Genomic DNA, 23,738 nt, shown 5'->3' with positions numbered 1-23,738 from the left:
TATTTGGTTGAAATAAGCAAGAATTTCCTACTGAATAACTATAAATGTTACCAAATTATAATGGTAGAAAAATTTGGATAAGAGAATATATTTGTTGATGGCTTATCAGTTTTAGGTTTGAAATATCGTTCACAAGTTCCTTATTTATTCGTTCCTATTCTTGAGGAATCATTGTTGCGATTAAGTATCGCTGTAAAAGATTTCCGGAACGTGTGTTTCTAGAAATTATACTAAAATATTACTCACGTTAAACATTATTTACAATCAGACCCGGCACATAATTAAATTTGGTGTAAAAGTGCGGTTGTATTATACGTCAATTGATACCGTTAACTTAATTTACATACGAAAATATTATAGGCGAGTTTCTTAAACCCACTGGTCTCTACTAGTGGATTAAACCGCGCAAATAATCGGAAACGCGGGTTGGCAAAAAGAAAGAAAAAAATTACGTGGCTGCCCACTAACTGAGCGCTGTTGCGGCGTCAAGATGTAATATTTAATCATTATGAAAGACAGAACTGGACAAAACGTCCAAGAACTAAATAATAAATATAAAATAAATGAATTTAACTTGTGTAAAGATTGAAAATAAAAAAATAAAACAATCAACGAGTACATCGGCACACACCCCAACGGGAGACAGCCATTAAACGAAGAAGAAGAACACGAAGGAAGGCAGGAAGGAGGAACTAGGACTCCGGACTGGAGGAGTCAATTAATGAATGAAGACCTAACCTCGCTTCAAATGTTTCACATTAAACATTCAAATTCAATATTCGTACCATTGGGCTTCGGTGTTTATTGCTAAAAAACTGTCGAAGAACTGACAATGAGTAGTTAAGTGACTACAAACTAGTAACCAATGGAGTACATCTAAGAGTGCAAATCATTTATTTTCGGGCGATCGTGTTCAAGAGATGAAAATAATCGAATGATCTAATCAAAATGGTCTAAAGTTCAAGTTGGTCATGAAACAATGAATTTCTTGGGCCAAATGTGACGATTACGGGATTGCAAGTGCTTTATATTCGAAATTTATTCCCATGACTTTTGTACTCACTTTAGTTATGTATAAGTGATCATTTTACCCTTGTTATTATGTTTTTTATAAACAATTTCACCCGTTATGACTGACAATTTAAATACGTAAAACTAATTCGTGCGATTTTAGAACATTTTTAGTACATCTACTTTTACAAACAATTGTTACTATCTACAATGAGTATTCCGACAAGAATTGCACAAAAGCCGAAACGCGCTTTACATCGATATAGAAACTTTTTTCTAACATTCTTCGTACTCCTATCATTGTCTGTTACAATTATCCTAACCTCGTACTTATCAAGCTTAGGAAAAACGGTAAAAAGGTCAAAATATACAGCGCTGACATTGGACAACGTTAATTCACTAGTTGTAAAGCAAATTGCCATAAATAGTCCATCAGCAAATCCAACAAATGCTTCATGCAATTACTTCAACTGCTTCAATATCTATCGGTGTGGGAATCAGGGAAATAAATTACTTGTTTATGTGTACCCACTAAAAAATTATGTTGACCCTGCCAATGTACCCGTCACTAATCAAATATCAAAAGAGTTCTATCTTATCCTGCAAGCCATTGCAGGCAGCAGTTTTTATACTTCAGACCCATTCGAAGCATGCTTATTTATCCCATCAATAGATACCTTAAACCAAAATAGGCTAAGAGCTAAAGAAGTATCTCAAGCTTTAAAATCACTTGAGTTCTGGAACGATGGAGAAAACCACTTAATTTTCAACATGATACCTGGAAGTGTCCCGGACTACAACACTGTTATTGACATTCCTGTTAGCAAGGCAATGATTGCCGGTGCTGGATTTTCATCATTAACATACCGTGCTGGTTTTGACGTTAGTTTACCGGTTTACAGCCCCCATCTAGAAAACTATAAACGACAAGCTCAAAACAGAAGAAACTGGTTAATAATTTCATCGCAGATTAATATAAATTCGGCATTCCAGCAAGATTTGATTGAAGTGAAGATTACATTTCCAAACGATCTGATGGTTCTGGGCCCATGCTACCATCACAATCCTATGAATAGCTCTATTCGATGCGCGGGTGAAGATGTGTACAATTATCCAGACGTTCTGGAAACTGGGATATTCTGCCTTGTCATTCGAGGAGCCCGACTTGGCCAATCATCTCTTCTGGAAGCGATGGCTGCAGGTTGTATTCCTGTGGTAATTGCCGACTCTCTGACCATGCCATTCCATGGAGTAATAGATTGGATAAGGGCAGCGATATTTGTTCGCGAGGTCGACATTTTGAAGGCACCTGAGATTCTAAAAAATGTATCTCGCAAAAGAGTAGTCGAACTAAGGCAGCATGGAACTTGGCTGTACGAACGTTACTTCAAATCTATACAAGCCATCACTGAAACTACCCTTGAAATAATGAGCGATCGTGTTTACCCACATCTTGCTAGAGACTATAATTACTGGAATGTACCTCAGTATCCAGGAATTGTGCCATCACTTTTTTTGCCCGTTACAGCACCCAAGACTCGGGGTTTTACAGCTGTGATATTAACATATGATAGATTGGAAAGCCTGTTCATTCTGATCACTAAACTTGTCAAGGCTCCTAGTCTTTCTAAAGTTTTAGTCATTTGGAACAACCAACGCAAAGATCCACCGGAACCATCTCAATGGCCAAAGATAAACAGACCCTTGAAAGTAATTCAAACTAAGGCGAATAAGCTTTCAAATAGATTTTATCCGTACGATGAGATAGAAACTGAAGCTATGCTATCGATAGATGATGACATAGTTATGCTTACTGCTGATGAGCTAGAATTTGGATTTGAAGTCTGGAGAGAATTTCCTGACCGCATAGTGGGTTTTCCTTCACGTACACATATTTGGGACAATTCTAGCATCTGTTGGAAATATGAAAGCGAATGGACTAATCATATTTCAATGGTGTTGACTGGAGCTGCCTTCCATCACAAGTATTGGAGTTATATGTATACAACATCAATGCCCGGAGATATCAAAGAATGGGTAGATGACCACATGAACTGTGAAGATATAGCGATGAATTTCTTGGTCGCTAATATGAGCGGGAAACCTCCGATTAAAGTGACTTCCCGGAAAAAATTCAAGTGCCCAGAATGTACTAACACAGAAATGTTGTCTGCTGATTTGAACCATATGATTGAAAGGTCTCAGTGTATAAACCGATTTTCTTCAGTGTATGGGACCATGCCATTAAAATCTGTCGAATTCAGAGCTGATCCAGTACTATACAAAGACGTATTTCCAAAGAAGCTCAAGCGGTTCAATGACATAGGAAGTTTGTAGACCGTTACTCATTGTGATCATTCCCGGAATTACCATTATACACTTTAGGTAATATTATAATATAGTTATTAATGGTGTTATATGTTGGATTAACAAACAAAAAAACCTCCAATCATTGTAACTAAATGTAAATATCCATACAAATTTTTTAATCTATGTACATACATGTATTCTAAGGTTTTGCTTATACTGTTTACATCTTGTACAAATTAAATAACCATTCACGTCAAGTATTACAATAATTGATGGAAACAGTATATATACACAAATGACTCTCCAATAAATAACATTAAATGACAAGAACGTCTCGAACATAATTATCGTGGGTTTTTAGTATATTCGTAAATAAGCACAATGTTCGCTACTAATTAAAACTTGTTTGATATAAAATTCCATTCTTGGAAAGTATAAAACATGTTAATACGTACTTATTTCACTAGATTCGTGTGTTATTTCTCGACTGTTCTAAACAATATTTACTTTTCAATTAGTTATCGAAAAAGTGTCGTTTACTGAAAGCTATAAATTGAAAAGACTACAAAAGCAGCAGATGTCAACAACGTCCGACCTTGAGCACATTCTCAAATCTATCGTTACAGAAATACAAACTACAGTTCGATTTTGTGTAAAATTACATATTCAAACTGCACCTGTCATAGTTGGTATTTTCTGTTCTTATCATAGATAGAATCTAAGTAAATCAAATCTAATTCGATTAACTTGATTTACAACCCCATGGTATGAGATACGTATTATGATAGGAAAACACCACTTACAATTATACCGTACCAAGAAAAAGAGTAATTTTCATCACTATAAGGAGCACACTTTAGATGTGATTAAGCATCATTTTCCAAACAATTACTGAGTTTTGACTGCACACTGAGATCCTGGTTTAGAATCTCCACCTCAAAAAGTGAAAGGCAATGAATAATGTTTACTTTCCTATTTCTCTTTCATAATTATCAATAACTTGAGTTGAACATAGTTTTTGATATATTCTTCTTGACAATGATTCAGCAAACATTCCTTCTACCTGCGAGTAAATTTATGAAAGAATACATCGAAATTTGCTTCCTGGTAAGACCAGTTACCACTACTATACAGTCTGAGAAAACCATATGAATTTTGTCTTGTTCTACTTTAATACGTCTCTAATAATTGGTCAACTAGGATCCACCAACATCCTATTTATTCGTACCTCAGTACTTGAAAAGAGGTGCACAATTTTACCATTAAAGTGCTGAATACTAATAACATTTAACAGTAAGACTGTAAACTAAAAACTGGTAGATGAGTGTGTGCAAATCAGAGCTTCATTAAAAAGCTTTTTTGGTGCGTTGTGGGAGTATAGACTCCTTGGCATAGTTGAAGAAAGAAAGCAAGCCATATTTCTTTCCCCGTCTTGAAAAGTAATTGCTCACCACATCGTTATCATCTGTAAAAATGATCAAGCTCAAACTCAATACTGTGCGTTGTTCGAAATTATACAGTTGAGCAATTTTGTACATACCTAACAGTGGTCGAGCTTCAGCTACAGTTGGAAGCACATTTTCATTTGCAGCCAGTGAAATAAATAGTGTAAATGGCACTAGCCAGAGACACAGGGTAAAATATGCCATCATCTAAAATTATATTTTGACACAAAATTAGGTAAGAAGCATAATTTAGATTAACCATATACATTACATACACTAACACATATTATTTGAAATGTGTAAGATACGTCAAATAGTGGACATAAAAATTAGTTTTGAAATTCTCGTTTCTAAATTGTAATATTTTACAGCCAACCGCAATTTCTGAAACGAAATAATTTCTTCTCCAATTTTCTCAGTTAACTAAAATTCCATAAGGATGCTAACTGGTTGAAGTTACATGACGCTGAAGCTACTAGCAGATAACAGTCAGTCGGTAATATGGGTGGAAAGGTTCTAAGGGATGACCAAATGATGTAACTTGGAAGGATTATTCCAGGAATATATTCCTCAATATTTTATCATTTTTTCACCCCCTGAAAGCCTCCCAGACCTATTAGCTACTGGATATTACCTTCCAGTTTCAACCTCATTGAAATTACATAAGATTCAACCCACGTTGTAAGAAATAATAGATTCTTGCGAGACCATTAATCGAATTGCATACCTCTGAAAAACTGTAGTGGACAGATGCAAAGTATGTGAATGCCAGGTAATGGTTAACCACTAGCATGATTATCGAGATGATGAACAGTGGCGAGATGATCTGGACGTACGGAAACGTTTTTAGTATACAGAAGTGTGCTACTTGGGCGATGATTCCACATATTACCATACTCGTTGGCAGGTTTTCAAATAATAAGAACCCAATATGAATTCCGAATGTGACCTAAAATTTCACCAAATTCCACAAATTATAATGTAATAAACGAAACAAATGCTCTGACTGATTTCTCTAAGGAATCGCAGATTAGGCTGCTCAAAAAGTTTATTACGAAAATGCATCCGCAACTTACAAGTATGACACCTCTTATTATTTTTTTGGACAGAACGGTATATTCCTCAACTAATTCCGCTAAATAGTACAATCCGGCAGCTGAAAAATATTGAAATGCATTATTAGACTTTAGAAAAACTTTGAATTCTTTAAATACTTATTCTGTAGCTAATAAATTAAAAGTTACGTAATTTATGTAATATTTATTTAGGCTTTGTACAGATTCTAAAACTGTATGACTAATTTGAAATCCCATTTTTGGTTAATAGAAATGAATCAGGCAGTAGCTGAATTATTCGGTCAGGTAGTTTGTTTAAAAATATATTTTAGAATCAGTTAATCTGCCTGACTTTGTCAGTAGAATGATAGCAAATTTGAAATAAACCTTGGGACCCCGGTTAACCTCTTTATTCACAGTACAGCAAAATAAACATAAGTTATAAAAAATACGCATCTAACACAGTACCTGTGGAAATCGTAACAAAACATATTTGTACGAATAAGGAAACCCAACTTAACACGTAAAAGAACCACATTTTAGAATTCGTTCAACTGCACAGACAATAATGCATCTTTTACATTCCATAAGAATGGATTTACATGATAATTTATAGAAGATTTACACCCTGTCACCCTCTATCTAAAGCCTTAACCACGGTATAATAATGTAGGAGGTGCTTCCACGTGTAAAGCTCTGTGATTATTTGACAAGGTCTCCTGGCTCTCCGCCAGGCGTCTCATGTGACGAAAAGCCAGAATATAAACAATAATGGCGTTGCTTTCCTGAATGCTTTGCACGTTTCACGTATATGCTTAGTTGTCACGATGCAAGAATAAGAAAACATGAAGAGAACGCATTTTTCCTATATCTATAATTCGTGCCTGATGGCAATTTTATTTCGGCTCACGGAATGTTTATTTGTTCAGGCACAATTCACAATTGCCCCGTTTGCCCGTTACTACGTTGACTCGATGACTGAAGCAACGGTTATTACAATACAATGTAATGGGAAAGTGCTAATGTGTACTCTACGCCAACACGGGTGTCGGCATTTAGAAACACTGGTATTGTTGTTTGGCATTTCCAAAGACGACAGTTTATTTAAAAAGTGTTCTTGACGGATTGCATGTGACATTAACCGTTGCTTTAACTTTTGCGTGAATACAAACTGTTCCGAAATATGCTTGAAATTTTCGCGGGTGGTGGCTCTTACGCGCATGCGACACCTACAGACTACTTTAGTGAAATAATCACAGCGTCCAGCGCGAGTCGGATCACCTCTTTACAACCGAAAGCTGTATGACTAGCGAAGAATTTCTGCAGGCATATATGAAAGAATGGGAATCACTGACAATCAGCATCAACGAAACTTGAGAACCTCGGCGGACGCTTCAAGTCGCACTGTGAGTCGACGATGGTGTCAACAAGAGGTCCTAGGTTCAAATTTTCTGACGGTGAAAAAGTGTTGTGTTATGAACCAGATCCAACAAAGGCTAAAGTCCTCTACGACTCGAAGGTATCAACAGATGAGATTATTATTCATGCCTTAGTTTGAACGGAAAAAAAAGCACGAAAGTTTTGTTATTCTGCTTAAGTACAACCTCTATTTAGAGCAGGGTGACAATATTTGACATTGAACATCAGCAGGATGAATAATAAGGTGACAAATATTTAAGCTCGGCCTTACTTCCTTCACTATTGGACACTGCGACACCAACATCGAGTATTTGTTTATTTATGATAGCAGTGCCAGAACGATAATCTCTCATTGGATGGGACAATCTAGTTTGAGTTCAGATGATTGTTAACATATGTGGGTTGCCAGGTTTTGACTATTCTAATATTCTGAAATTCGATAATCTAATTACATGTGGCATTACATACACTATTGTTAAATTGGTAATTTGGAGATGATATACTGATTATTTAATCCTGCTTGATTAACAGCAATTACTTTTAATCGAACATTTTTGTCTCAGGTGTTAGATGTGATCGTCAATAAAGATCAACGAGGTCGCAAAGCAGTAGAATATCTGGTACATTTTCAGGTAATGAAAAAATACATCTTTATAGATGTAATTACTGACTGGCTATTATTCAATTTCATCTTAACTGAAAGGATTAATTACACCAGATGTTCAACATTCCTTAGTGAAATAAAGATTCTTATTTCAAAATCAATTACCTATATATCTGAGTTTGAATACTGATTGTATGAATAAAAGTTATTCTTAAAATAGGGATGGAATTCGTCTTGGGATCGATGCGTCACAGAAGAATATGTTCTGAAGGATACGGAAGAAAATCGCCAGCTACAGAGAGACCTTGCCCAAAAAGCCCAACTTCAACTGTGAGAACAAAGTTAATAAGTCTGTTACCAAAAAAAGTTCAGCAAAAACTTATCACTTTTTAGTAAGAGTTAACTGTAAGCAATATCAAAATGACCTAATCTAACGATCTGGTGTACCTTTGAATGTGAATGAAGTAATCTATTTTTTGGACAGGAACATCAAATTTTGAACGTATTTGGCTTTTACTTGACTAAAAACTTATGTTTCAAAGAGGTGCATATCTGTACCGAAGAGAGCGCAAAAAACGCAGCCACAAACTGTCGGAACGTTCAGTAGGATCGGGACCGGAGCCTGGGCGCAGGGCCAGGAGTGGCGGTAGCCGTGCGACATCAGCAACTACCGGATCTTCCGAAGATGGCAGTTCTGGTCAACACGATGATTATGATACCGAAGTATGACGTGTATTATACTATTCGCCACCTTTACCCTCTGCCCATACAACACACAAAATTTTAACTGTTTTTTATCGACATTAGTCGAAAACTTAAATCCCTGTATATTTTTTCATTCGCTTTACGTTAGCCTGGACTTTGGAGCTCTATATTACGAGTTATTCAATTTACAATTATAATCACTCTGTTTGTTTTTCAATAGGAGGCTGCAACAGAGGAAGATACAGAAAGTAGTTCGGAGTATGGTGATGACAGTAGCGGAGGCGATGAAAGTGGAGGTGGAAGTCACTCTGGTGGAAGTCATCGACCAGGAATAGATCTTGATATTGGTGCTACCTTGAAACGCTTATTAGAACAAGATCATGATCTCATAACTCATAAAAATAAGGTATGTCTCGTATACAGCTAGTTGTTGACATTTCGTTAAGTTTCCTTGATCATAGGTAATTTAACGATTTTATTTAGCCTCACTGTTTTGATTAAATTTACACATATTTTTCAGATTGCTGTATTGCCAGCTCAGCCAACAGTATTAAATATTTTGGAAACATGGGTGCAACACTTTACTACTACCCAGTTAACAAATATTTCCGACAAACCCCAACGAAACAAATCAAATCATACCATTGAAAAAAGTGTTAGCGATGTTAATATCTCTAGAGAAGTCGCAGACGGATTGAGGATTTACTTTGACTTTACATTAGCTGACCTTCTGTTGTATAGAGAAGAAAAGGAACAGTACGAAAGCTTTCGATCATCCTATCAATACGTTGATCTTGCACCTCCTCTTAAAGAAGAGTCCTTTGAGTACGTATGTGTTATTAAATTTACATGTGCCGTTTCAATAGGGTGACTCGCATTAATTGCAATGTTTTCCAGTAACTGCCGATTTGCCCACATCAGATATTTATATCTATTACTTGACTAGTAGTTCACTTTGTGTTCCAGTAATGCAGATCAGAATGTCACAATCAAAGAAGAACTTGAAGATACAGAATTTGCTCATTTACCACCGTTCAGAGAGCATGAATCTGAACTTGACAACTCATCACCCAAACCGCCTGTCGAGTCTAAGCGTAGATTGCGATCCTGTAGAGTGAGCTCTATGGATGAAGGAAGACAACTTCGCTCTTATGATGAAGTTAAACAAGAACCAGGCAATTTGTCGAGGTGCTGTAGTTAATTTCCCTTCGCCATTGCCAAATTTAACAATGTATGATATACAATGTATTAGTAAAGTTCCTAAGAAGCTGCATATTGTTGAAATTGCCCATTTCTCTTTGACAATGGAATTCATCAAAAAATTAAAAAAATTCTTTTTCTCACCCTAGCATAGCTAGTACAAGCTCACGATGTTCTAGTCCTCGTGGCTTGCCTTTAAGACTACCAATAATTCCGTCAGCGCAAATTGGCGCTTTACTTCAACAATCAAATGCGTGGCGCTTAGTACCTGAATCTGCGAAGCGTCAAAGTCCTTTGGCTCCATCTATGTATTATGGTGCGATTCATCTGACACGACTTTTTGGTATGTATCTATCTCTGTCCGCTGTTGTACTATGAACTAAAATCGTATTCACTGCATATTGACATAAAGACTGCTTCGTACCGAATGGAGTGTAAAATGGTAATACTAAACATATTAGGTATATACTTTTTTTTATAAATGTAATTCGTTTCATTCCAGTGAAACTGCCTGACTTATTACAAGCTGCGGACATGCCTGAAAAAAAACTGAAGACACTTTTGAAGCACTTGGATATGTTTCTAAGGTAAGTGTATAGATTTGCAATAGAGATGTAGATACGTAGCAAAAATTTAGTTCGTAATGGTCCTTCAATGAATCCTTTTGAAAATTGCAGTTTCCTGGAAATGCATCGAGAATGGTTCGGTGAACAATTTTACACACAAGCAGAGAATGTACCCCTGCAACAGACTGTGAATTTATAGTGGCCCAAGAAAATTTGAAAGATATAAATCTACTTTAATTTTCTACAACTTTTTTAAAAATATAATCTAACCTCCAGTATGACATATACCTGCGAAACTGAATGGTGACTCTAATTAGGAAATTTGAGGTACTATTCACTATTGTTAACGTATCAACCAATGCAAAATAAATTTTATCAACACTCCGGGTATCATATCGTTAACTTGTTTCATTTATTGCGATTAACCGTATTGTACAACATAGTTGTATTCAACTACACGAAGAGAAGACGTTTATGGCCCAAATAGGGTCAGGAGATGATTACACAGCAGCCCTGATGATGTCAGAATATTTTTTAACTTTGCTGGCAACACTCATGTCGACATATTTGTCTCCAATAGAAACAACCATGCCTCCAATAATGGCTGGATCAAGTTTAGTTGTAAGAAGAATGGTCTGTCCCTGTTTGAGGAATCCTTTAAGAGTGGCTTCCAATTTGTTCTTGGTCTCTGCGTCTAATGGCTTCGCAGTGGTAACTTCGCAGACTACCTCTCCTCGGTTTGCTGCCATGATAACTTTGAAGGCATGGACAACCCCATTAATGTTCTTCAGGCGCCCATTCTCCGCAAGTAAAGATAATAAATTGGTGGTGGCCTGGTTTAGACTAGCTTTAGTACCAACAGCCTTCAGAGCATCGACCTTAATACTACGCTTGATAGTTGGGTCCTTCACGAACTCAGCCAGTCTTACATCTGTCCTCAACAAGCCCTGTAAATCATTTGAAGTTGGTGATCAATACTAATTTTGTGGAAAATAGCGTTTTAGTGACAGTAGCTGACAGAAAAAGAATATCAAACAGAATATGTAAACATACCTGAAATTTGATCAGGTCCTTTTCCACAGCATCCAAAGACTTCTGCTTTGAGGCGGCAGAGAAGAGTGCAGTGGCGTATCGTCCATCCAGTCCAAACACCTGTACTGGAGGCTGCGAAGAATGAAATTTTATATATTTAGCTGCTTCAGAGTGCTTTTTTCTTCACGAGAATAACAATGGTTGCAACACTTTTTCTAAGAGGGCACAATCTTAAACTTTGACAGAACTATGGGCAAAGGTCGACTTGATAATTGTGTATTTTCTTACGCAGTGTCGCTATATTTTTCAACAAATTTGGAATATACACACTTGCACGCTGTGCAATTTTGCTGTTAAAATTAATATGAATCTAAGTATTCTTTATTTTATTAATTCTGCAACTGACTTAGTTCTCCCAATTAGCAGCTGACGTTTTTACACCTCGCATGACAGTATTGTTGCTATAATTCTATCAAATTACACACAGGTTCTAGTGCGATAATTTGTAATAAAATTATATGTTTGTACTTTAATCATTTTGTGTAGTGAGTGGGGTTACATAATAAGGATAAAAAATTTTTGAAAGAATAGTTTACCTTGACCATCTGCTGTTGCACAGCAGTGGAAGAAAATGCCCTCGCCTGGAATTATAATTCAAAACTCAATTGCAATAAAAAACATAATACAGATAATATTTTTAGGGGTGCAGACGACATTGAATGTGGCACCCGCGATGAGCAGACAGTTACGTCGATGTGAATATATTTTGGGTAAATTGCATTGCTATGTAGAATCGTTACGAAAGGAAACAAATGTTTGTTTTCTCAAAAGTACAAATAATATTGTTCTCAGTTTGCGACATTGGTTAATAAATGTGCGCTTACGATGATGTTCATCCTGCTGGCCGCCATTTTGAAGATTTGAGACAGACAGAGTCCGGTGTGAACTGTGAAGTTGCGTGGCTTACGTAACAGCCCAGCGTAAAGGCCAATGCACATAGAATTCCATAAGCCATAAGCAAAATTTCATGAGGCGTAGAACGTGTGTAGTTGGAAAAGTCCAACAAATAATGCGCATGATCCATGGCTCATGCACCCTAGCGGAATCATGAAGACTAGTAGTTTTCATGAGCGGAATAAACAATTTAAACTGATGCCGTTCACAGAATATGAGACTTTTAAATATTAAAATGCAGGTTCTTGTGATCGATTCTGAAACTAGAGATCCTTTAGTAGAACCACAGGCGTTTCGTCATAGCAAATCTCCATGTAATTATCTCTATAATTACCTGACCGATCAACGTTCTTCAACATTAATGTCATTAGCATGTGAAATTAAGAAGACGAAGTGCTTTGGCTCAAAGTCTACAGTTCGAAACCCAGCGGCTGAACCACGTACATGAACTTGGCTCGCCAATTGTCGAAAATGTGAATTCAGACTATTGCATAATTTGCCGTTAATTATCCGTAAATTAGTCGCGCGATGCTCGCTGTGCGTTATTTTGGTAGTTGGCGCGCCAAGTTTTTGAAAAGTTAGCACGCCATCCGCTTTTTTCTGAAAATTGAGTGCGACAAAAAAATAAGTCGCGCGACTAATTTACGGATAATTAACGGCAAATTATACAATAGTCTGAATTCACATTTTCGACAATTGGCGAGCCACGTCGTGGCTGAAATGTACGTGGCTGAACCATTATCTCCTCATTTACGTTGTGGTCATAAATAGTAGCGCTTGATCGTTAATCGAAATGATCTTAGAACTTGTCGGTTTGTTAGCTTCCAGTTACTATCTCTTTCATTTCATTGCACAAGTTTTTTTGGATTGTGATTTACATTTGGCGTACAAAGAAAAATATGGGAAACCCATTGGTAAGAAAATGATCAAATAATTTAGTGTGGCACATCTTATTGGTGGTTAGTTGTACATGAATGTAATGATTGTATTCAACATTCGTTGCAGACTATTACTAAATGCTAAATGCTAAGATGTTATTCACAGTTAACCTTACTTTGTAACTGAATGGTAGTTGTTCCAAAAAATATCAATATTTAAATATCATGAAATATATCTCTGGCTCTAGATACGCTACGAAACAAAGTTGTATGGATAACAGGTGCATCCAGTGGAATAGGAGAACATCTAGCCTATGTCCTTGCAAGTGCTGGTTGCAAGTTGATATTATCAGCCCGTAGAGAAGTTGAATTATTAAGAGTCAAAGAAAGATGTATAGCAGGTATGAAATTATTGTCATTACAGTTATAGTATGGATTCAAAGAACTTGAACGGAACTATTCCTAGCAACTTTCTGATCACACAAATAGTTTCAATGTCAAAGCGTGTAGAGAATAATAGTTTACTAGTTCACGATAAGTCTTGTTTTCTGTAATAAGATCTTTCGAATTTATTTCAATTTAGATTAATTTATTTTTTGTAATTGGTATCCTTTCATCTTACCCATATTTTTAATTACAAGGCTCAAGTTAGTAACGTTAATATATTGAAATGTTGAAACAAAAAATTACTACTTCGCAACTGTGGAATAAGTGAAGAAGAATTTAAAAAATTTGAATTTGTTGATGCTGTATCAACAGTTTGATAATTTTCAGGATATCCTGATGTTGCAAAATAATCACTTTCTTAAGATGTGTCATTACAATAACGTTACAAACTTCAGCCTGATTTTTAATTATGAGGGTAACTGTCAGAACTCAAATTATAACATAGGTGATGACAGCGCAGATAAAAAGATTTTTTAATTGTCTTTTCAACAAGTATTCTAACAAATAGGTCATCACTGCAAATGCAGTCAAAAATGAGTTGTTTTTTATTATGTCATTTCCTAATATGAAATTGTCTTGTTTGAGAGACTATCAATTTTATGTTTTACAGGAAATAAGCTATTGACAGCAGATGATGTGGAAGTTCTAGTACTGGACGTTGTTGCTATTGAAACACACGAAGAGGCATTTAAGCACGTCATTAATAAGTTTGGCAAAGTAATGTAACAACAATCTACATGTACTTATATTATAGAGTATAAACATTTATTCTTAATTATCACACATTTAAGATCTGAGTAAATGCATGTTTTAAGCGATCGATTTTTGATATTTAAATAATTGATTTGTATTTCTGATTTGACAGGCTGCTATTATTTTGAATTGATCACCAATCATAAATATTAAACGTATTCATATCAAATCTGATTTGGTAAATCGCATAAGTAGTATCGATTCATTTCCGTTGATTAATACAAGTTTAAAAAATTTTATGTGTTTGGTTAAAAAAAATGAAATCATATAAATTCAGCATAGTTTTAAAGTAGTTTTATTTGAATCAATTCACTGTTTAGAAGTGATATGAAGTCATAAATTGAATAGTAACATTAATCTTAAAGGGGGGCTATAGTCAATTTCGATGCTATGGTATATAACTCGAATCATTCAAGTCCACATATCTGAAACGTAAAAAACGGAATAAAAGCCTCACAATACATCCAATTCTGAACAAAACTACTCCAACACATTTTCATTTAACGTAAAAATAATGAAATGGCATGATTTGTACGAATGTACTATCGCGATTTCGTTTTACAATGGATAATTCGAGATATATACAACAACGTCGAAATCGACTAGACGCCCCCTTGATGACCTTTAATTATACAATTTCTTTTGCTCCGTTCAGCTGGATATTCTAGTGAATAATGCAGGAAGAACACAAAGAGCTTTGTGGGCAGAAATAGAAATAGATGTGGATCGTCAAATGTTTGAATTAAATGTATTCGGAACGATTTCCCTGAGTCGCATAGCAATGAAATACTTTTCAAAAAGAGGTGAAGGTCATATAGCAGTGACTTCAAGTTTGGCAGGTGTTATGAGTGTACCTTTTTCTGCTACCTATACCGCAACAAAACATGCACTACATGTAAGTGACTTGTCATAATAAGCTGTAATTTTCAGTTTGATGTACACTAGATATTGCCTAACAGAGTTGATAATATTATTGTATCAAACTTTACCGCACATTTTATTTAAATTTCTCATAATAACTTCAGGGATATTTTGGTGCTTTGAGGCTGGAAACCTTTGGACAGAATACCAAAATAACCATTTTCTGTCCTGGTCCGACACAAACACCGTTCTTAGCAGAGTCTTTTACTGGAAAAAGTGGAGAAGTATGGATGACGTGTTTCCAAAAGTCATTACAATCCATCTGTTATGGTTTAAAATCTATTAGTAGGATTGTGTAATATCGACAACAGGAAATGACCGAAAATTCGGGTTTATCTAAATTAAATTTTACAGAAACTAGGAGAAGAAACAGCTGTATCTGATGCAAAAATGAGTTCAGAACGTTGTGCCAATTTATTTGCAGTGGCATTGGCTAATGAAATTTATGAAGCTTGGGCTGCTTACCCTAAAGTAATGTTATTGGTACATATTTGCGCCTACTATCCCAATATATTGAACTTGTAAGTATATTTTAAATTATTGATTAATTGCCACACCATATTTTGCTGTAGTAATGTGTAGTAATCAGTAGTATTACTGTTTCGTTTTTTTATTTAGGTTACCCAAGTTTATATCATCGAAGAAGTTTCTTGACATGCGAGACTCTAAGCAAGTACTAAAAACAGAGTGAAGATAATATCTATTTTTTGAGGACTAATTTTAATTCTACCATAATACAGTCAAGTACCATTAGAGTCCATCAGTTATGGATCCTTTTTGACTTTTGCGAATATCTCCAATTTTTGCACCTTTGCTTTTATACCAGAAGATAAGTTCCCTTTCCCATTCAGTGCTACTGAAATCTTTTATGGTAGCAGTCATTATAAGTCATTATATTGAATGGGGAGAAGAAAGATGGTTTTTAAACAGACATTTTATTTACCACATCTATCCAATATTGTTGTTACTATGAGATGTTTATTAAATTTTGTACATTATACTGTGGTAATCTTAAATATATAATTTGGTAAAGTTAACCTTCGTTCAATTTTTCAGTTGATTGTTTATTTTTTTTCTTGCTTCTTTACCACGTAATATCGCAGTTTTGAATAGTCTACAATAGAGTTCAATCGCCACAGGTGTATCATCATTTCCAGGAACAGGGTAAGTGATGAGGTTTGGATTACAATTTGTATCGACAATGCCTACAGTAGGGATGCACATTTTAGCCGCATCTCGAACAGCGGTATGTTGATTTAATACGTTATTCAAAGTATTTAGGAATATGCATAAATCGGGTAGACGTGTCGCGTCGCCAAACTGTTTATCAGCGTTGGTAAATATTCCACCCCTCCAAAATCTTGTGTGAGAATATTCCCCGCATTCTTTAGCAGTTTTATCAACGAGATGTGCGTTTTGCGTATTTCTACAAAAAAAAACAATTATACCACCGTTAAATGCTATGTGGGCAGTGAAATTGAGGGCTCGTCGTAGATGGTCAGCTGTTATATCGAGATCAAATATCAAATGGTCCAAGCGAGATCCGAACAGGTAAGGACGCATATGATCGTCTAAAGAGCCAAGTTTATGACCATAGTGCACTCTTGCTTTGAATAAGTCTTGAACTGTAAAAAGTTTATGAACTCCAAAGAAATCTGGATGTTTTAGTGGATCTATTGACGGGACGTCAGTTCCTAGAAGAAAAAAAGACCGTTAACGAAGAACGTAGATCTGTGTGCCAAGTGTTATGGCTATTCATGGAGTTGACGGGTTTAGAAAACTTGGAAATCTCACTGTAAGCAGAATCCCAACCTGTTTTCTTAACCTATACAATGACTGAGAAATAGCCATTTACGACGGGAGGGAAGGAATTCGAGCCAACTAAACTTGAAAAGTTTCAGGCAAATCGGTGCAAAAAAGTGCTAAGCCGCTGGACATGGCAGGTTTAATTGATAATCAAAGTATTTGTTTAAAGACATCCCCACCTGCTTTTGAAACAATTTGAGGTTGTGATTGAGTTACTAAATTCCTCAATTTCTGTGAAAACACCCTTGACGTCCGGAAGCGGCAACCCATATTTAGCACTGCAAAAAAAAGCGTGAGACACGTACGCTCTAAAACAAAATTTAACTGATCAATTTCTAAAAAACATACTTTTCGAAAAAAGCGTCTGCCCTAACACAGAAGCAGCCATTTTTCTACACCACACTATTTATTTTATCGAGATTCGAGAATCGCGGTATGAAAAGTATGAAATATACTTTTGGTAGGCGGCCGCCTGGTGGCCAAGAACAAACTCACAACCACACCGGAAATAACGCCATGCCGTGTTGGCCTGGCAAGACGAATTTGGCATATCAGTGTTTGTACAAAATAATACAAATATTAAGATAATTGAATTTTGCATTAATTGTGTGAATTAAGACGGCAGGATGGTGTTAGCAGACTTGGGGCGTAAAATAACGTCCGCCCTGCGGTCGCTCAGCAATGCCACCGTCATTAACGAAGAGGTGAGGAAAACGATGTAAACAGATGGAAAGGCATTTAAAAACCCGTCGCATATTAAAAGCAAATACTGTTTATAACTATTCCCACCTCGTGTGATTGTTATGATTAATTTGTATCAAGATCATTGCAGAACATCGCAATTCCTGTTCTTATTAAAATACGTACATTTTTCTATCAATAACCAACCTAACCTAACCTGACTTTTCAACACACAATTGCACGCAATTACGTGATTTTTTTTTCGTTGAAATTCATCTTCGAACAATCGAATTTCAATGTCAATAGTATTCTATTGCAGAATTTAAATTATTGATTGTCGTCGATTTTGATATCACTGTAATTTCAGTAAATTAAGTCAATTTCAGTTCTACATCAATTTTTGGTTCGATGGCGAGAATGTGGTTGAGAAACATTGACCTTGTTTCAAATTTGATATTGTTAATGAAGAAATAAATATTAATTTTTCTATCAGTTATTAGCAAATTCGGAAATTTTTTTATTTTTATATTCATATCAAAGAAACTTCGGAAAAAATGGTGTAAACCCGTTTTTACAGGTGCTGAATTCTATGCTAAAAGAAATATGTGCGGCGTTACTTGAAGCTGATGTCAACATTAGATTAGTGAAGAAATTGCGTGAGAATGTTCGTGCGGTCATTGACTTTGATGACATGGCCGGCGGTCTCAATAAGCGGAGGATGATCCAAAGCGCTGTCTTTAAAGAGCTTGTTAAAGTACGTTTTTTTTATCACGATTAATTCTATTACCGCCGTGATTTTGATAGTCATTTTATTATTGCAGCTAGTGGATCCAGGCGTGAAAGCTTATCAGCCTGTAAAAGGACGGCCTAATGTGATAATGTTCGTAGGTTTACAGGGTTCGGGTAAAACGACGACGTGTACAAAACTTGCCTACCATTATCTAAAAAAGAATTGGAAATCCTGCTTAGTTTGTGCTGACACTTTCCGTGCTGGTGCATATGATCAAATCAAACAGAACGCAACAAAAGCTAGGATACCATTTTATGGAAGGTAACTTATTTTGAAACAAGTTAAGGAATCTTAAAGCTAAAATATTGTGTTGTTTATAGTAATTGAGATGATGAATATAAACATCTAATTGTATATCATAATTTATGTGCAAACTTGAAATTTAGTTACTCATAGAATAGTTACTCGACTGTAATGGAAAATGTTTTTTTCTGACTGGTTTTCAATTAATAATTTTCATTGAAAATATTGCACTACTTTCAGAGTAGAAAATTAGTTTTGAAAAATTCCATCTAAATTTTTGAGTGCAGTTTTGAATTAATCTTTATAGTAATAGATTCAGCTCAGTGTTTGCAAGATTTTTCATCTATCACTTCACCTTTGCATAAAATATTTGCTTAAACAATTTGCAAAATTTATCAAAGTATTAAGCAAGCGTAGCTTTTAAAAACACATTACGAAATATGAACGTCTGTGATGTTAAGCTTCATTGCGCTCGCATTATTGGTTCGGGTATGTATTTACATTGCTGTCATCACAGTTATACAGAGATAGATCCTGCAGTCATAGCAGCAGATGGTGTGGAGATGTTTAAAAAGGAGGGATACGAAATAATTATAGTGGATACAAGCGGTAGACACAAGCAAGAGGAATCGCTATTTGAAGAGATGTTGCAAGTGTCAAATGCAGTGGTAGGTTTGAATGAGTTGTCAGCGGAACTCAATTCTTCAGAATTATTCAGATTGTGATTGCTTTATGCTATTTTATCATAGTCGATTAGAAACCTTCGCAATAATTTGACGTTCACTCAATTTCAACCCAAAACTATAGAAGAAGTTCATTTTGTTGCACTAAAATTGCAAATAACTTTGCATTACCGATTTCGTGAACAGATTGATCACATGATCCATTTCGATTCAACATCAATTTATTTCAGAAACCAGACAATATAATATTCGTGATGGATGCAACAATAGGTCAGGCTTGTGAGAGTCAAGCAAAGGCTTTCAAGGACCGTGTGAACGTTGGTTCTGTTATCATTACTAAATTGGATGGCCATGCCAAAGGTGGTGGTGCACTTTCAGCGTAAGTATTCATTGGAGCCAATTTTGAGCTGATATACTTCAGTAAACGATTTGATATTATACGATTCACTTGCTTATATTTATATTCTTTATTAGTGTTGCTGCTACTCAAAGTCCCGTCATATTTGTGGGTACCGGTGAGCACATAGATGATCTTGAGCCTTTCAAAACAAAACCCTTCATTAGCAAGCTTTTGGGAATGGGAGATATTGAAGGGTTGATTGATAAAGTTAACGAGCTCAATTTGGATGATAACGAAGAACTACTTGAAAAAATAAAACACGGCCAATTCACTATGAGGGATATGTACGAACAGTTCCAAAACATCATGAAAATGGGGCCCTTCTCTCAAATCATGGTAATTATATGTGACTCCTGGTATCGATAGCAAAAAACTATTTGGTATCAGTTGTTACCAAATAAGTTTCAGGATGTAATTAGTTTGGACAGATTATTAAGCATATATATTTTGAACGATATTCATATTTTGTGCCATTGGCTAACAGGGAATGATTCCTGGCTTCAGCCAAGACTTCATGTCGAAAGGTACAGAACAAGAATCCATGGCTAGATTGAAGCGCCTTATGACAATCATGGATAGTATGAATGACGGTGGTACGTGTAAAACATTACAGATATTATTCATAACTAAATCCTGCTTCTTTAGATTGATGTTCTATTCGCCACTTGAAATCATATGAATATGTAGAATTCAATCGACTTTTGTAGAGCTAGACAACAGAGACGGGGCCAAGTTATTTAGCAAACAACCAGGAAGAGTTGTGAGGGTAGCCCAAGGATCAGGTGTAACTGAAAAGGAAGTAAAAGATTTAATAGGACAGTACACGAAGTTTGCCGCAGTGGTGAAGAAAATGGGTGGTATAAAAGGTCTGTTCAAGGGCGGTGACATGACTAAGAATGTGAATCCTACTCAAATGGCAAAGCTCAATCAGCAAATGGCAAAAATGATGGATCCACGAGTCTTACAACAAATGGGTGGGTAGAAATTTACCGGTGTAACGAATTATGATTTGTGTATCTTTAAGGTAGCCTCGACCTCTTACCACAGCTTTCAACTGTAATTTATCATCACAAATATATTAAATCTGTTGTGTAGGTGGAATGTCAGGGCTGCAAAACATGATGAGACAACTTCAGCAAGGTGCTGCTGGCGGACTAGGCAACTTGATGGGTGGTTTTGGAGGTAAATCCTGAGACGAAGAATCGGGCGACACTAATGAGTCGCGCGATTATCGCTCCCACCCACAGCACACTAGGAGACATCAACGAAATTAAGTATCACTTTTTATTATTGCGGAGAATTCTGTCTCTGTTCCCTCCCTCACCTTATTTGTCAGATTTTGGAATTTCTAAAAATATATTTACAGTTTTATTTTCTCTTAAGTTGTTCAGAGAATCTTTATTTTTTTACTGTATTTATAATACTGGGCTTCTGTCCAAAAGTTGAACATTTAATTCAGTTTTCACGGTGTAAGCACCGAGGAATCAGAAAGGCAGGCGTGCTGTACATTTTTTTATCTTTTGGAGAAATTAGCTATTTATTTCATGCATATTCCAGCATATTTACTGCTTTCTTGATGAACTCCGTATTTGACAGGTGCACTAGTTCTTTCTCCATGCTTCACGTTCATGCTAAAAAGCAGATTTGTAACAAATATGTATGAACTCGAAATACCAAGTGAAATTTCCTATTCAAAGCTTTCAAGTTTTAATACGAAAATAATTAAGTTTCATGTGCTACGACTGCCGTACATTCAGAACTAGGACTGATTCTGTAACGAAAGATTAATTTTTTACCGTAACTACGGCATACAATATTTGAGATTTGTATGTGAAAATAAGGTAGGTGAGAGTAGAGAAGATTACAATAACGATTACGAGATTTATTAACATGGTAGATACGGTATGCATTTGACCTCGTACTATGAAAATACGATGTTTTTGTAAATAAATTATTGTATAACATTTTTCCGACTTGCATTCCTCATTGAACAATGAATCCTGTCCTTCACACTCAGTTTCATAAATTTTCATCGCAGCACAAGCCCAAAACTTTCTAATTTTAGATCTGACTAACCCCCCACAATGCATGATAAATTACGTTCTGTACCAATAAATATATAAAATAAGAAGTTCTTTTTCGTGGCACGGAATTTGATCACGAGAAATAAATTTTTATGCCAATAGTGAATTGTACATACAGAGACATGACTATATAATAAATTTGTAGGACGAGATATTTCTTTTATTATCGATTATGACTTAATATTTTCTACAACATTGCCTGCTTCTTACTGAGATTATCATTAATTATCAATTGCATAAAACCTCATCACATCCGCCGCAATGATTACTGTTTGAAAAAAAGGTTTTCAAACGGTAGAATCGATTGTCGATATACACGTGATGTGAGAATGATCGCCACCGGCAAGTATCGAGCTTGCGGTAAGAAAAAAGAAAAGTAAAAAGTAACGATAATCAGAACAGGAATGGTGAGAAAGAAACTGGTTTTATTCAGTTTCGAATGGTGGCACACCTGGGCAAGGTCGGTCGGAAACTCGTGCTACCTGGCAGTACTTCACGGTACTACAGAGAGAACGAAGGTTGCGTGTAGGTTATGTTGTTTAGTGTTGGTGCACGGTGAATTGTGGTGGTTTAAAATACCGCATTGCGCGTCGTTATTGGATATAAAGGAGCGCTAAAAGCCGTGAGTAACAAAATTCCATAATAAAACTATCAACTTTTTCATCAATCGAACGAAAAGCGATCGGGACAGGTGTGTCCCAGGTCGCGGTGTCGTCTATGCGACTACACCTCGAGACTCTCGAGCCGATCGGTGCTCACCAGAGCATTTTTTCCCTTTTTCATCACGCCGAGTACGCTGGCTTGCCTTCAACAAAGGCCGCCTTCTTCGACGGCGTCGCGCCGTCGTTATTATCTACCGAATAATCCAGCTTCCACGACGCGTCGTGGCGGGCTTGCTATTTTTTTTATCATCACCCACGTTTCGCAGAGGCGGTAACGAGGAGGCGACAGGTGGCGATGTCGTCGATTTGCAATTACATTCCTCAATCCTTGGGACCGGCAATGAATTTTGCTCTGCTTGTTTCATTCCTCGCTCTGCAGCTGTCGTATTAAATACTGTTTCTATGTATGTATCTACTCTTTTTGATCGGTGCGGCCTCACCTGCCAGGTAAAGGCGTCCTCGAGCTTAGATCAATCTTTGGAACGTTGCAGAACATGGGCCTCCGTTTTTTCTCCCATTCTTCAAATATCATCTTTGTTCGCTAAGTTTAAGCGAATTGGTGTTTTTATTTTTCTACGTAGGGAGATTTAACCGACCGTTTTGTAAAGTACATTTGGAATTGTGTAATACCCGCTTGAAGTTTTATGCCCAACTCCCATGGAAATTGTTTTCAATTACTTCCAGCTCTGTTTACGAGGCTTTCAACTTTTATTGAAGAGAAGAAGAAGGAAAGGAAAAAATTTACTTACAAGCTACGAGCCGTGGCCGTGCTGCGTGTATAGCTGAGTAAATTACTCCAAGTGAATATCTTTAAATTTATAATTGTTGTGAACCTGATGCGGTTGAACAATATTTATTTACGCTAAAACCATGAAGATCCTGTGTGCGTATAATGTCCTCGATCTCGTCAATTTTTGCTGCTTATTATCAAACTCTCATATGTCCACTCGTAGTTTCTAGCAGAGGCTTGTCGAATTATGTAATAGAAGAAACTACTCCTTAATCCGTAAATCCTGACTTATTACAAGTTTCTCAACATTTTAATGCTGCCACTGTTGCCTCAGGACAATTTTGCCTAATTGAACACTG

At 36.2% G+C, this 23,738-nt stretch overlaps 7 protein-coding genes across 9 annotated transcripts; 4 read left to right on the top strand and 3 right to left on the bottom strand.

Annotated features, from left to right (window-relative positions):
• Positions 1 to 478: 478 nt before the first annotated feature.
• sotv (exostosin glycosyltransferase sotv) lies at positions 479 to 3,835 on the top strand. The gene has a single exon (XM_046623414.1). It carries the CDS (start codon positions 1,222 to 1,224, stop codon positions 3,346 to 3,348), a length of 2,127 nt encoding a protein of 708 aa, XP_046479370.1. The 5' UTR covers positions 479 to 1,221; the 3' UTR covers positions 3,349 to 3,835.
• Positions 3,477 to 6,570, bottom strand: LOC124217593 (protein TEX261). The gene is made up of 5 exons (XM_046623440.2): positions 6,290 to 6,570; positions 5,843 to 5,922; positions 5,494 to 5,715; positions 4,862 to 4,973; positions 3,477 to 4,786 (listed from the first exon to the last, which is right to left on the bottom strand). The coding sequence occupies exons 1-5, from the start codon at positions 6,357 to 6,359 to the stop codon at positions 4,668 to 4,670; spliced, it is 603 nt and encodes a 200-aa protein (XP_046479396.1). The 5' UTR covers positions 6,360 to 6,570; the 3' UTR covers positions 3,477 to 4,667.
• Positions 6,571 to 7,118: 548 nt separating this feature from the next.
• On the top strand, positions 7,119 to 10,710 carry msl-3 (male-specific lethal 3). 2 transcript variants are annotated; one of them, XM_046623424.2, is made up of 10 exons: positions 7,119 to 7,340; positions 7,804 to 7,872; positions 8,065 to 8,174; positions 8,387 to 8,567; positions 8,770 to 8,955; positions 9,070 to 9,374; positions 9,516 to 9,737; positions 9,899 to 10,092; positions 10,252 to 10,336; positions 10,427 to 10,710. In XM_046623424.2, the coding sequence occupies exons 1-10, from the start codon at positions 7,239 to 7,241 to the stop codon at positions 10,512 to 10,514; spliced, it is 1,542 nt and encodes a 513-aa protein (XP_046479380.1). In that variant the 5' UTR covers positions 7,119 to 7,238; the 3' UTR covers positions 10,515 to 10,710. The 2 variants fall into 2 exon arrangements, with proteins under 2 accessions (XP_046479380.1, XP_046479381.1); XM_046623425.2 differs by lacking the exon at positions 7,119 to 7,340 and adding an exon at positions 7,442 to 7,723.
• Positions 10,709 to 12,347, bottom strand: ATPsynO (ATP synthase subunit O, mitochondrial). Its single transcript, XM_046623438.1, has 4 exons — positions 12,232 to 12,347; positions 11,944 to 11,988; positions 11,369 to 11,479; positions 10,709 to 11,262 (listed from the first exon to the last, which is right to left on the bottom strand). The coding sequence occupies exons 1-4, from the start codon at positions 12,343 to 12,345 to the stop codon at positions 10,816 to 10,818; spliced, it is 717 nt and encodes a 238-aa protein (XP_046479394.1). The 5' UTR covers positions 12,346 to 12,347; the 3' UTR covers positions 10,709 to 10,815.
• A 174-nt stretch (positions 12,348 to 12,521) lies between these two features.
• LOC124217585 (dehydrogenase/reductase SDR family member 7) lies at positions 12,522 to 16,337 on the top strand. Of its 2 annotated transcripts, none has more exons than XM_046623428.1 (8): positions 12,522 to 12,615; positions 13,123 to 13,215; positions 13,428 to 13,580; positions 14,237 to 14,343; positions 15,035 to 15,274; positions 15,405 to 15,524; positions 15,655 to 15,821; positions 15,919 to 16,337. In XM_046623428.1, exons 1-8 carry the CDS (start codon positions 12,537 to 12,539, stop codon positions 15,989 to 15,991), a joined length of 1,032 nt encoding a protein of 343 aa, XP_046479384.1. In that variant the 5' UTR covers positions 12,522 to 12,536; the 3' UTR covers positions 15,992 to 16,337. The 2 variants fall into 2 exon arrangements, with proteins under 2 accessions (XP_046479384.1, XP_046479386.1); XM_046623430.2 differs by lacking the exon at positions 12,522 to 12,615 and adding an exon at positions 12,654 to 12,741.
• mRpS2 (mitochondrial ribosomal protein S2) lies at positions 16,019 to 17,599 on the bottom strand. Its single transcript, XM_046623436.2, has 3 exons — positions 17,455 to 17,599; positions 17,286 to 17,384; positions 16,019 to 16,994 (listed from the first exon to the last, which is right to left on the bottom strand). Exons 1-3 carry the CDS (start codon positions 17,492 to 17,494, stop codon positions 16,345 to 16,347), a joined length of 789 nt encoding a protein of 262 aa, XP_046479392.1. The 5' UTR covers positions 17,495 to 17,599; the 3' UTR covers positions 16,019 to 16,344.
• A 12-nt stretch (positions 17,600 to 17,611) lies between these two features.
• Srp54k (signal recognition particle 54k) lies at positions 17,612 to 21,871 on the top strand. The gene is made up of 9 exons (XM_046623427.2): positions 17,612 to 17,810; positions 18,365 to 18,541; positions 18,609 to 18,838; positions 19,338 to 19,488; positions 19,734 to 19,882; positions 19,978 to 20,239; positions 20,388 to 20,496; positions 20,611 to 20,877; positions 20,999 to 21,871. The coding sequence occupies exons 1-9, from the start codon at positions 17,733 to 17,735 to the stop codon at positions 21,094 to 21,096; spliced, it is 1,521 nt and encodes a 506-aa protein (XP_046479383.1). The 5' UTR covers positions 17,612 to 17,732; the 3' UTR covers positions 21,097 to 21,871.
• Positions 21,872 to 23,738: the final 1,867 nt, after the last annotated feature.

This window comes from Neodiprion pinetum, chromosome 4 (genome assembly GCF_021155775.2).
Source record: "Neodiprion pinetum isolate iyNeoPine1 chromosome 4, iyNeoPine1.2, whole genome shotgun sequence".
Lineage (NCBI taxonomy): Eukaryota > Metazoa > Arthropoda > Insecta > Hymenoptera > Diprionidae > Neodiprion > Neodiprion pinetum.
This window is presented reverse-complemented; position numbering and strand designations above follow the sequence as displayed.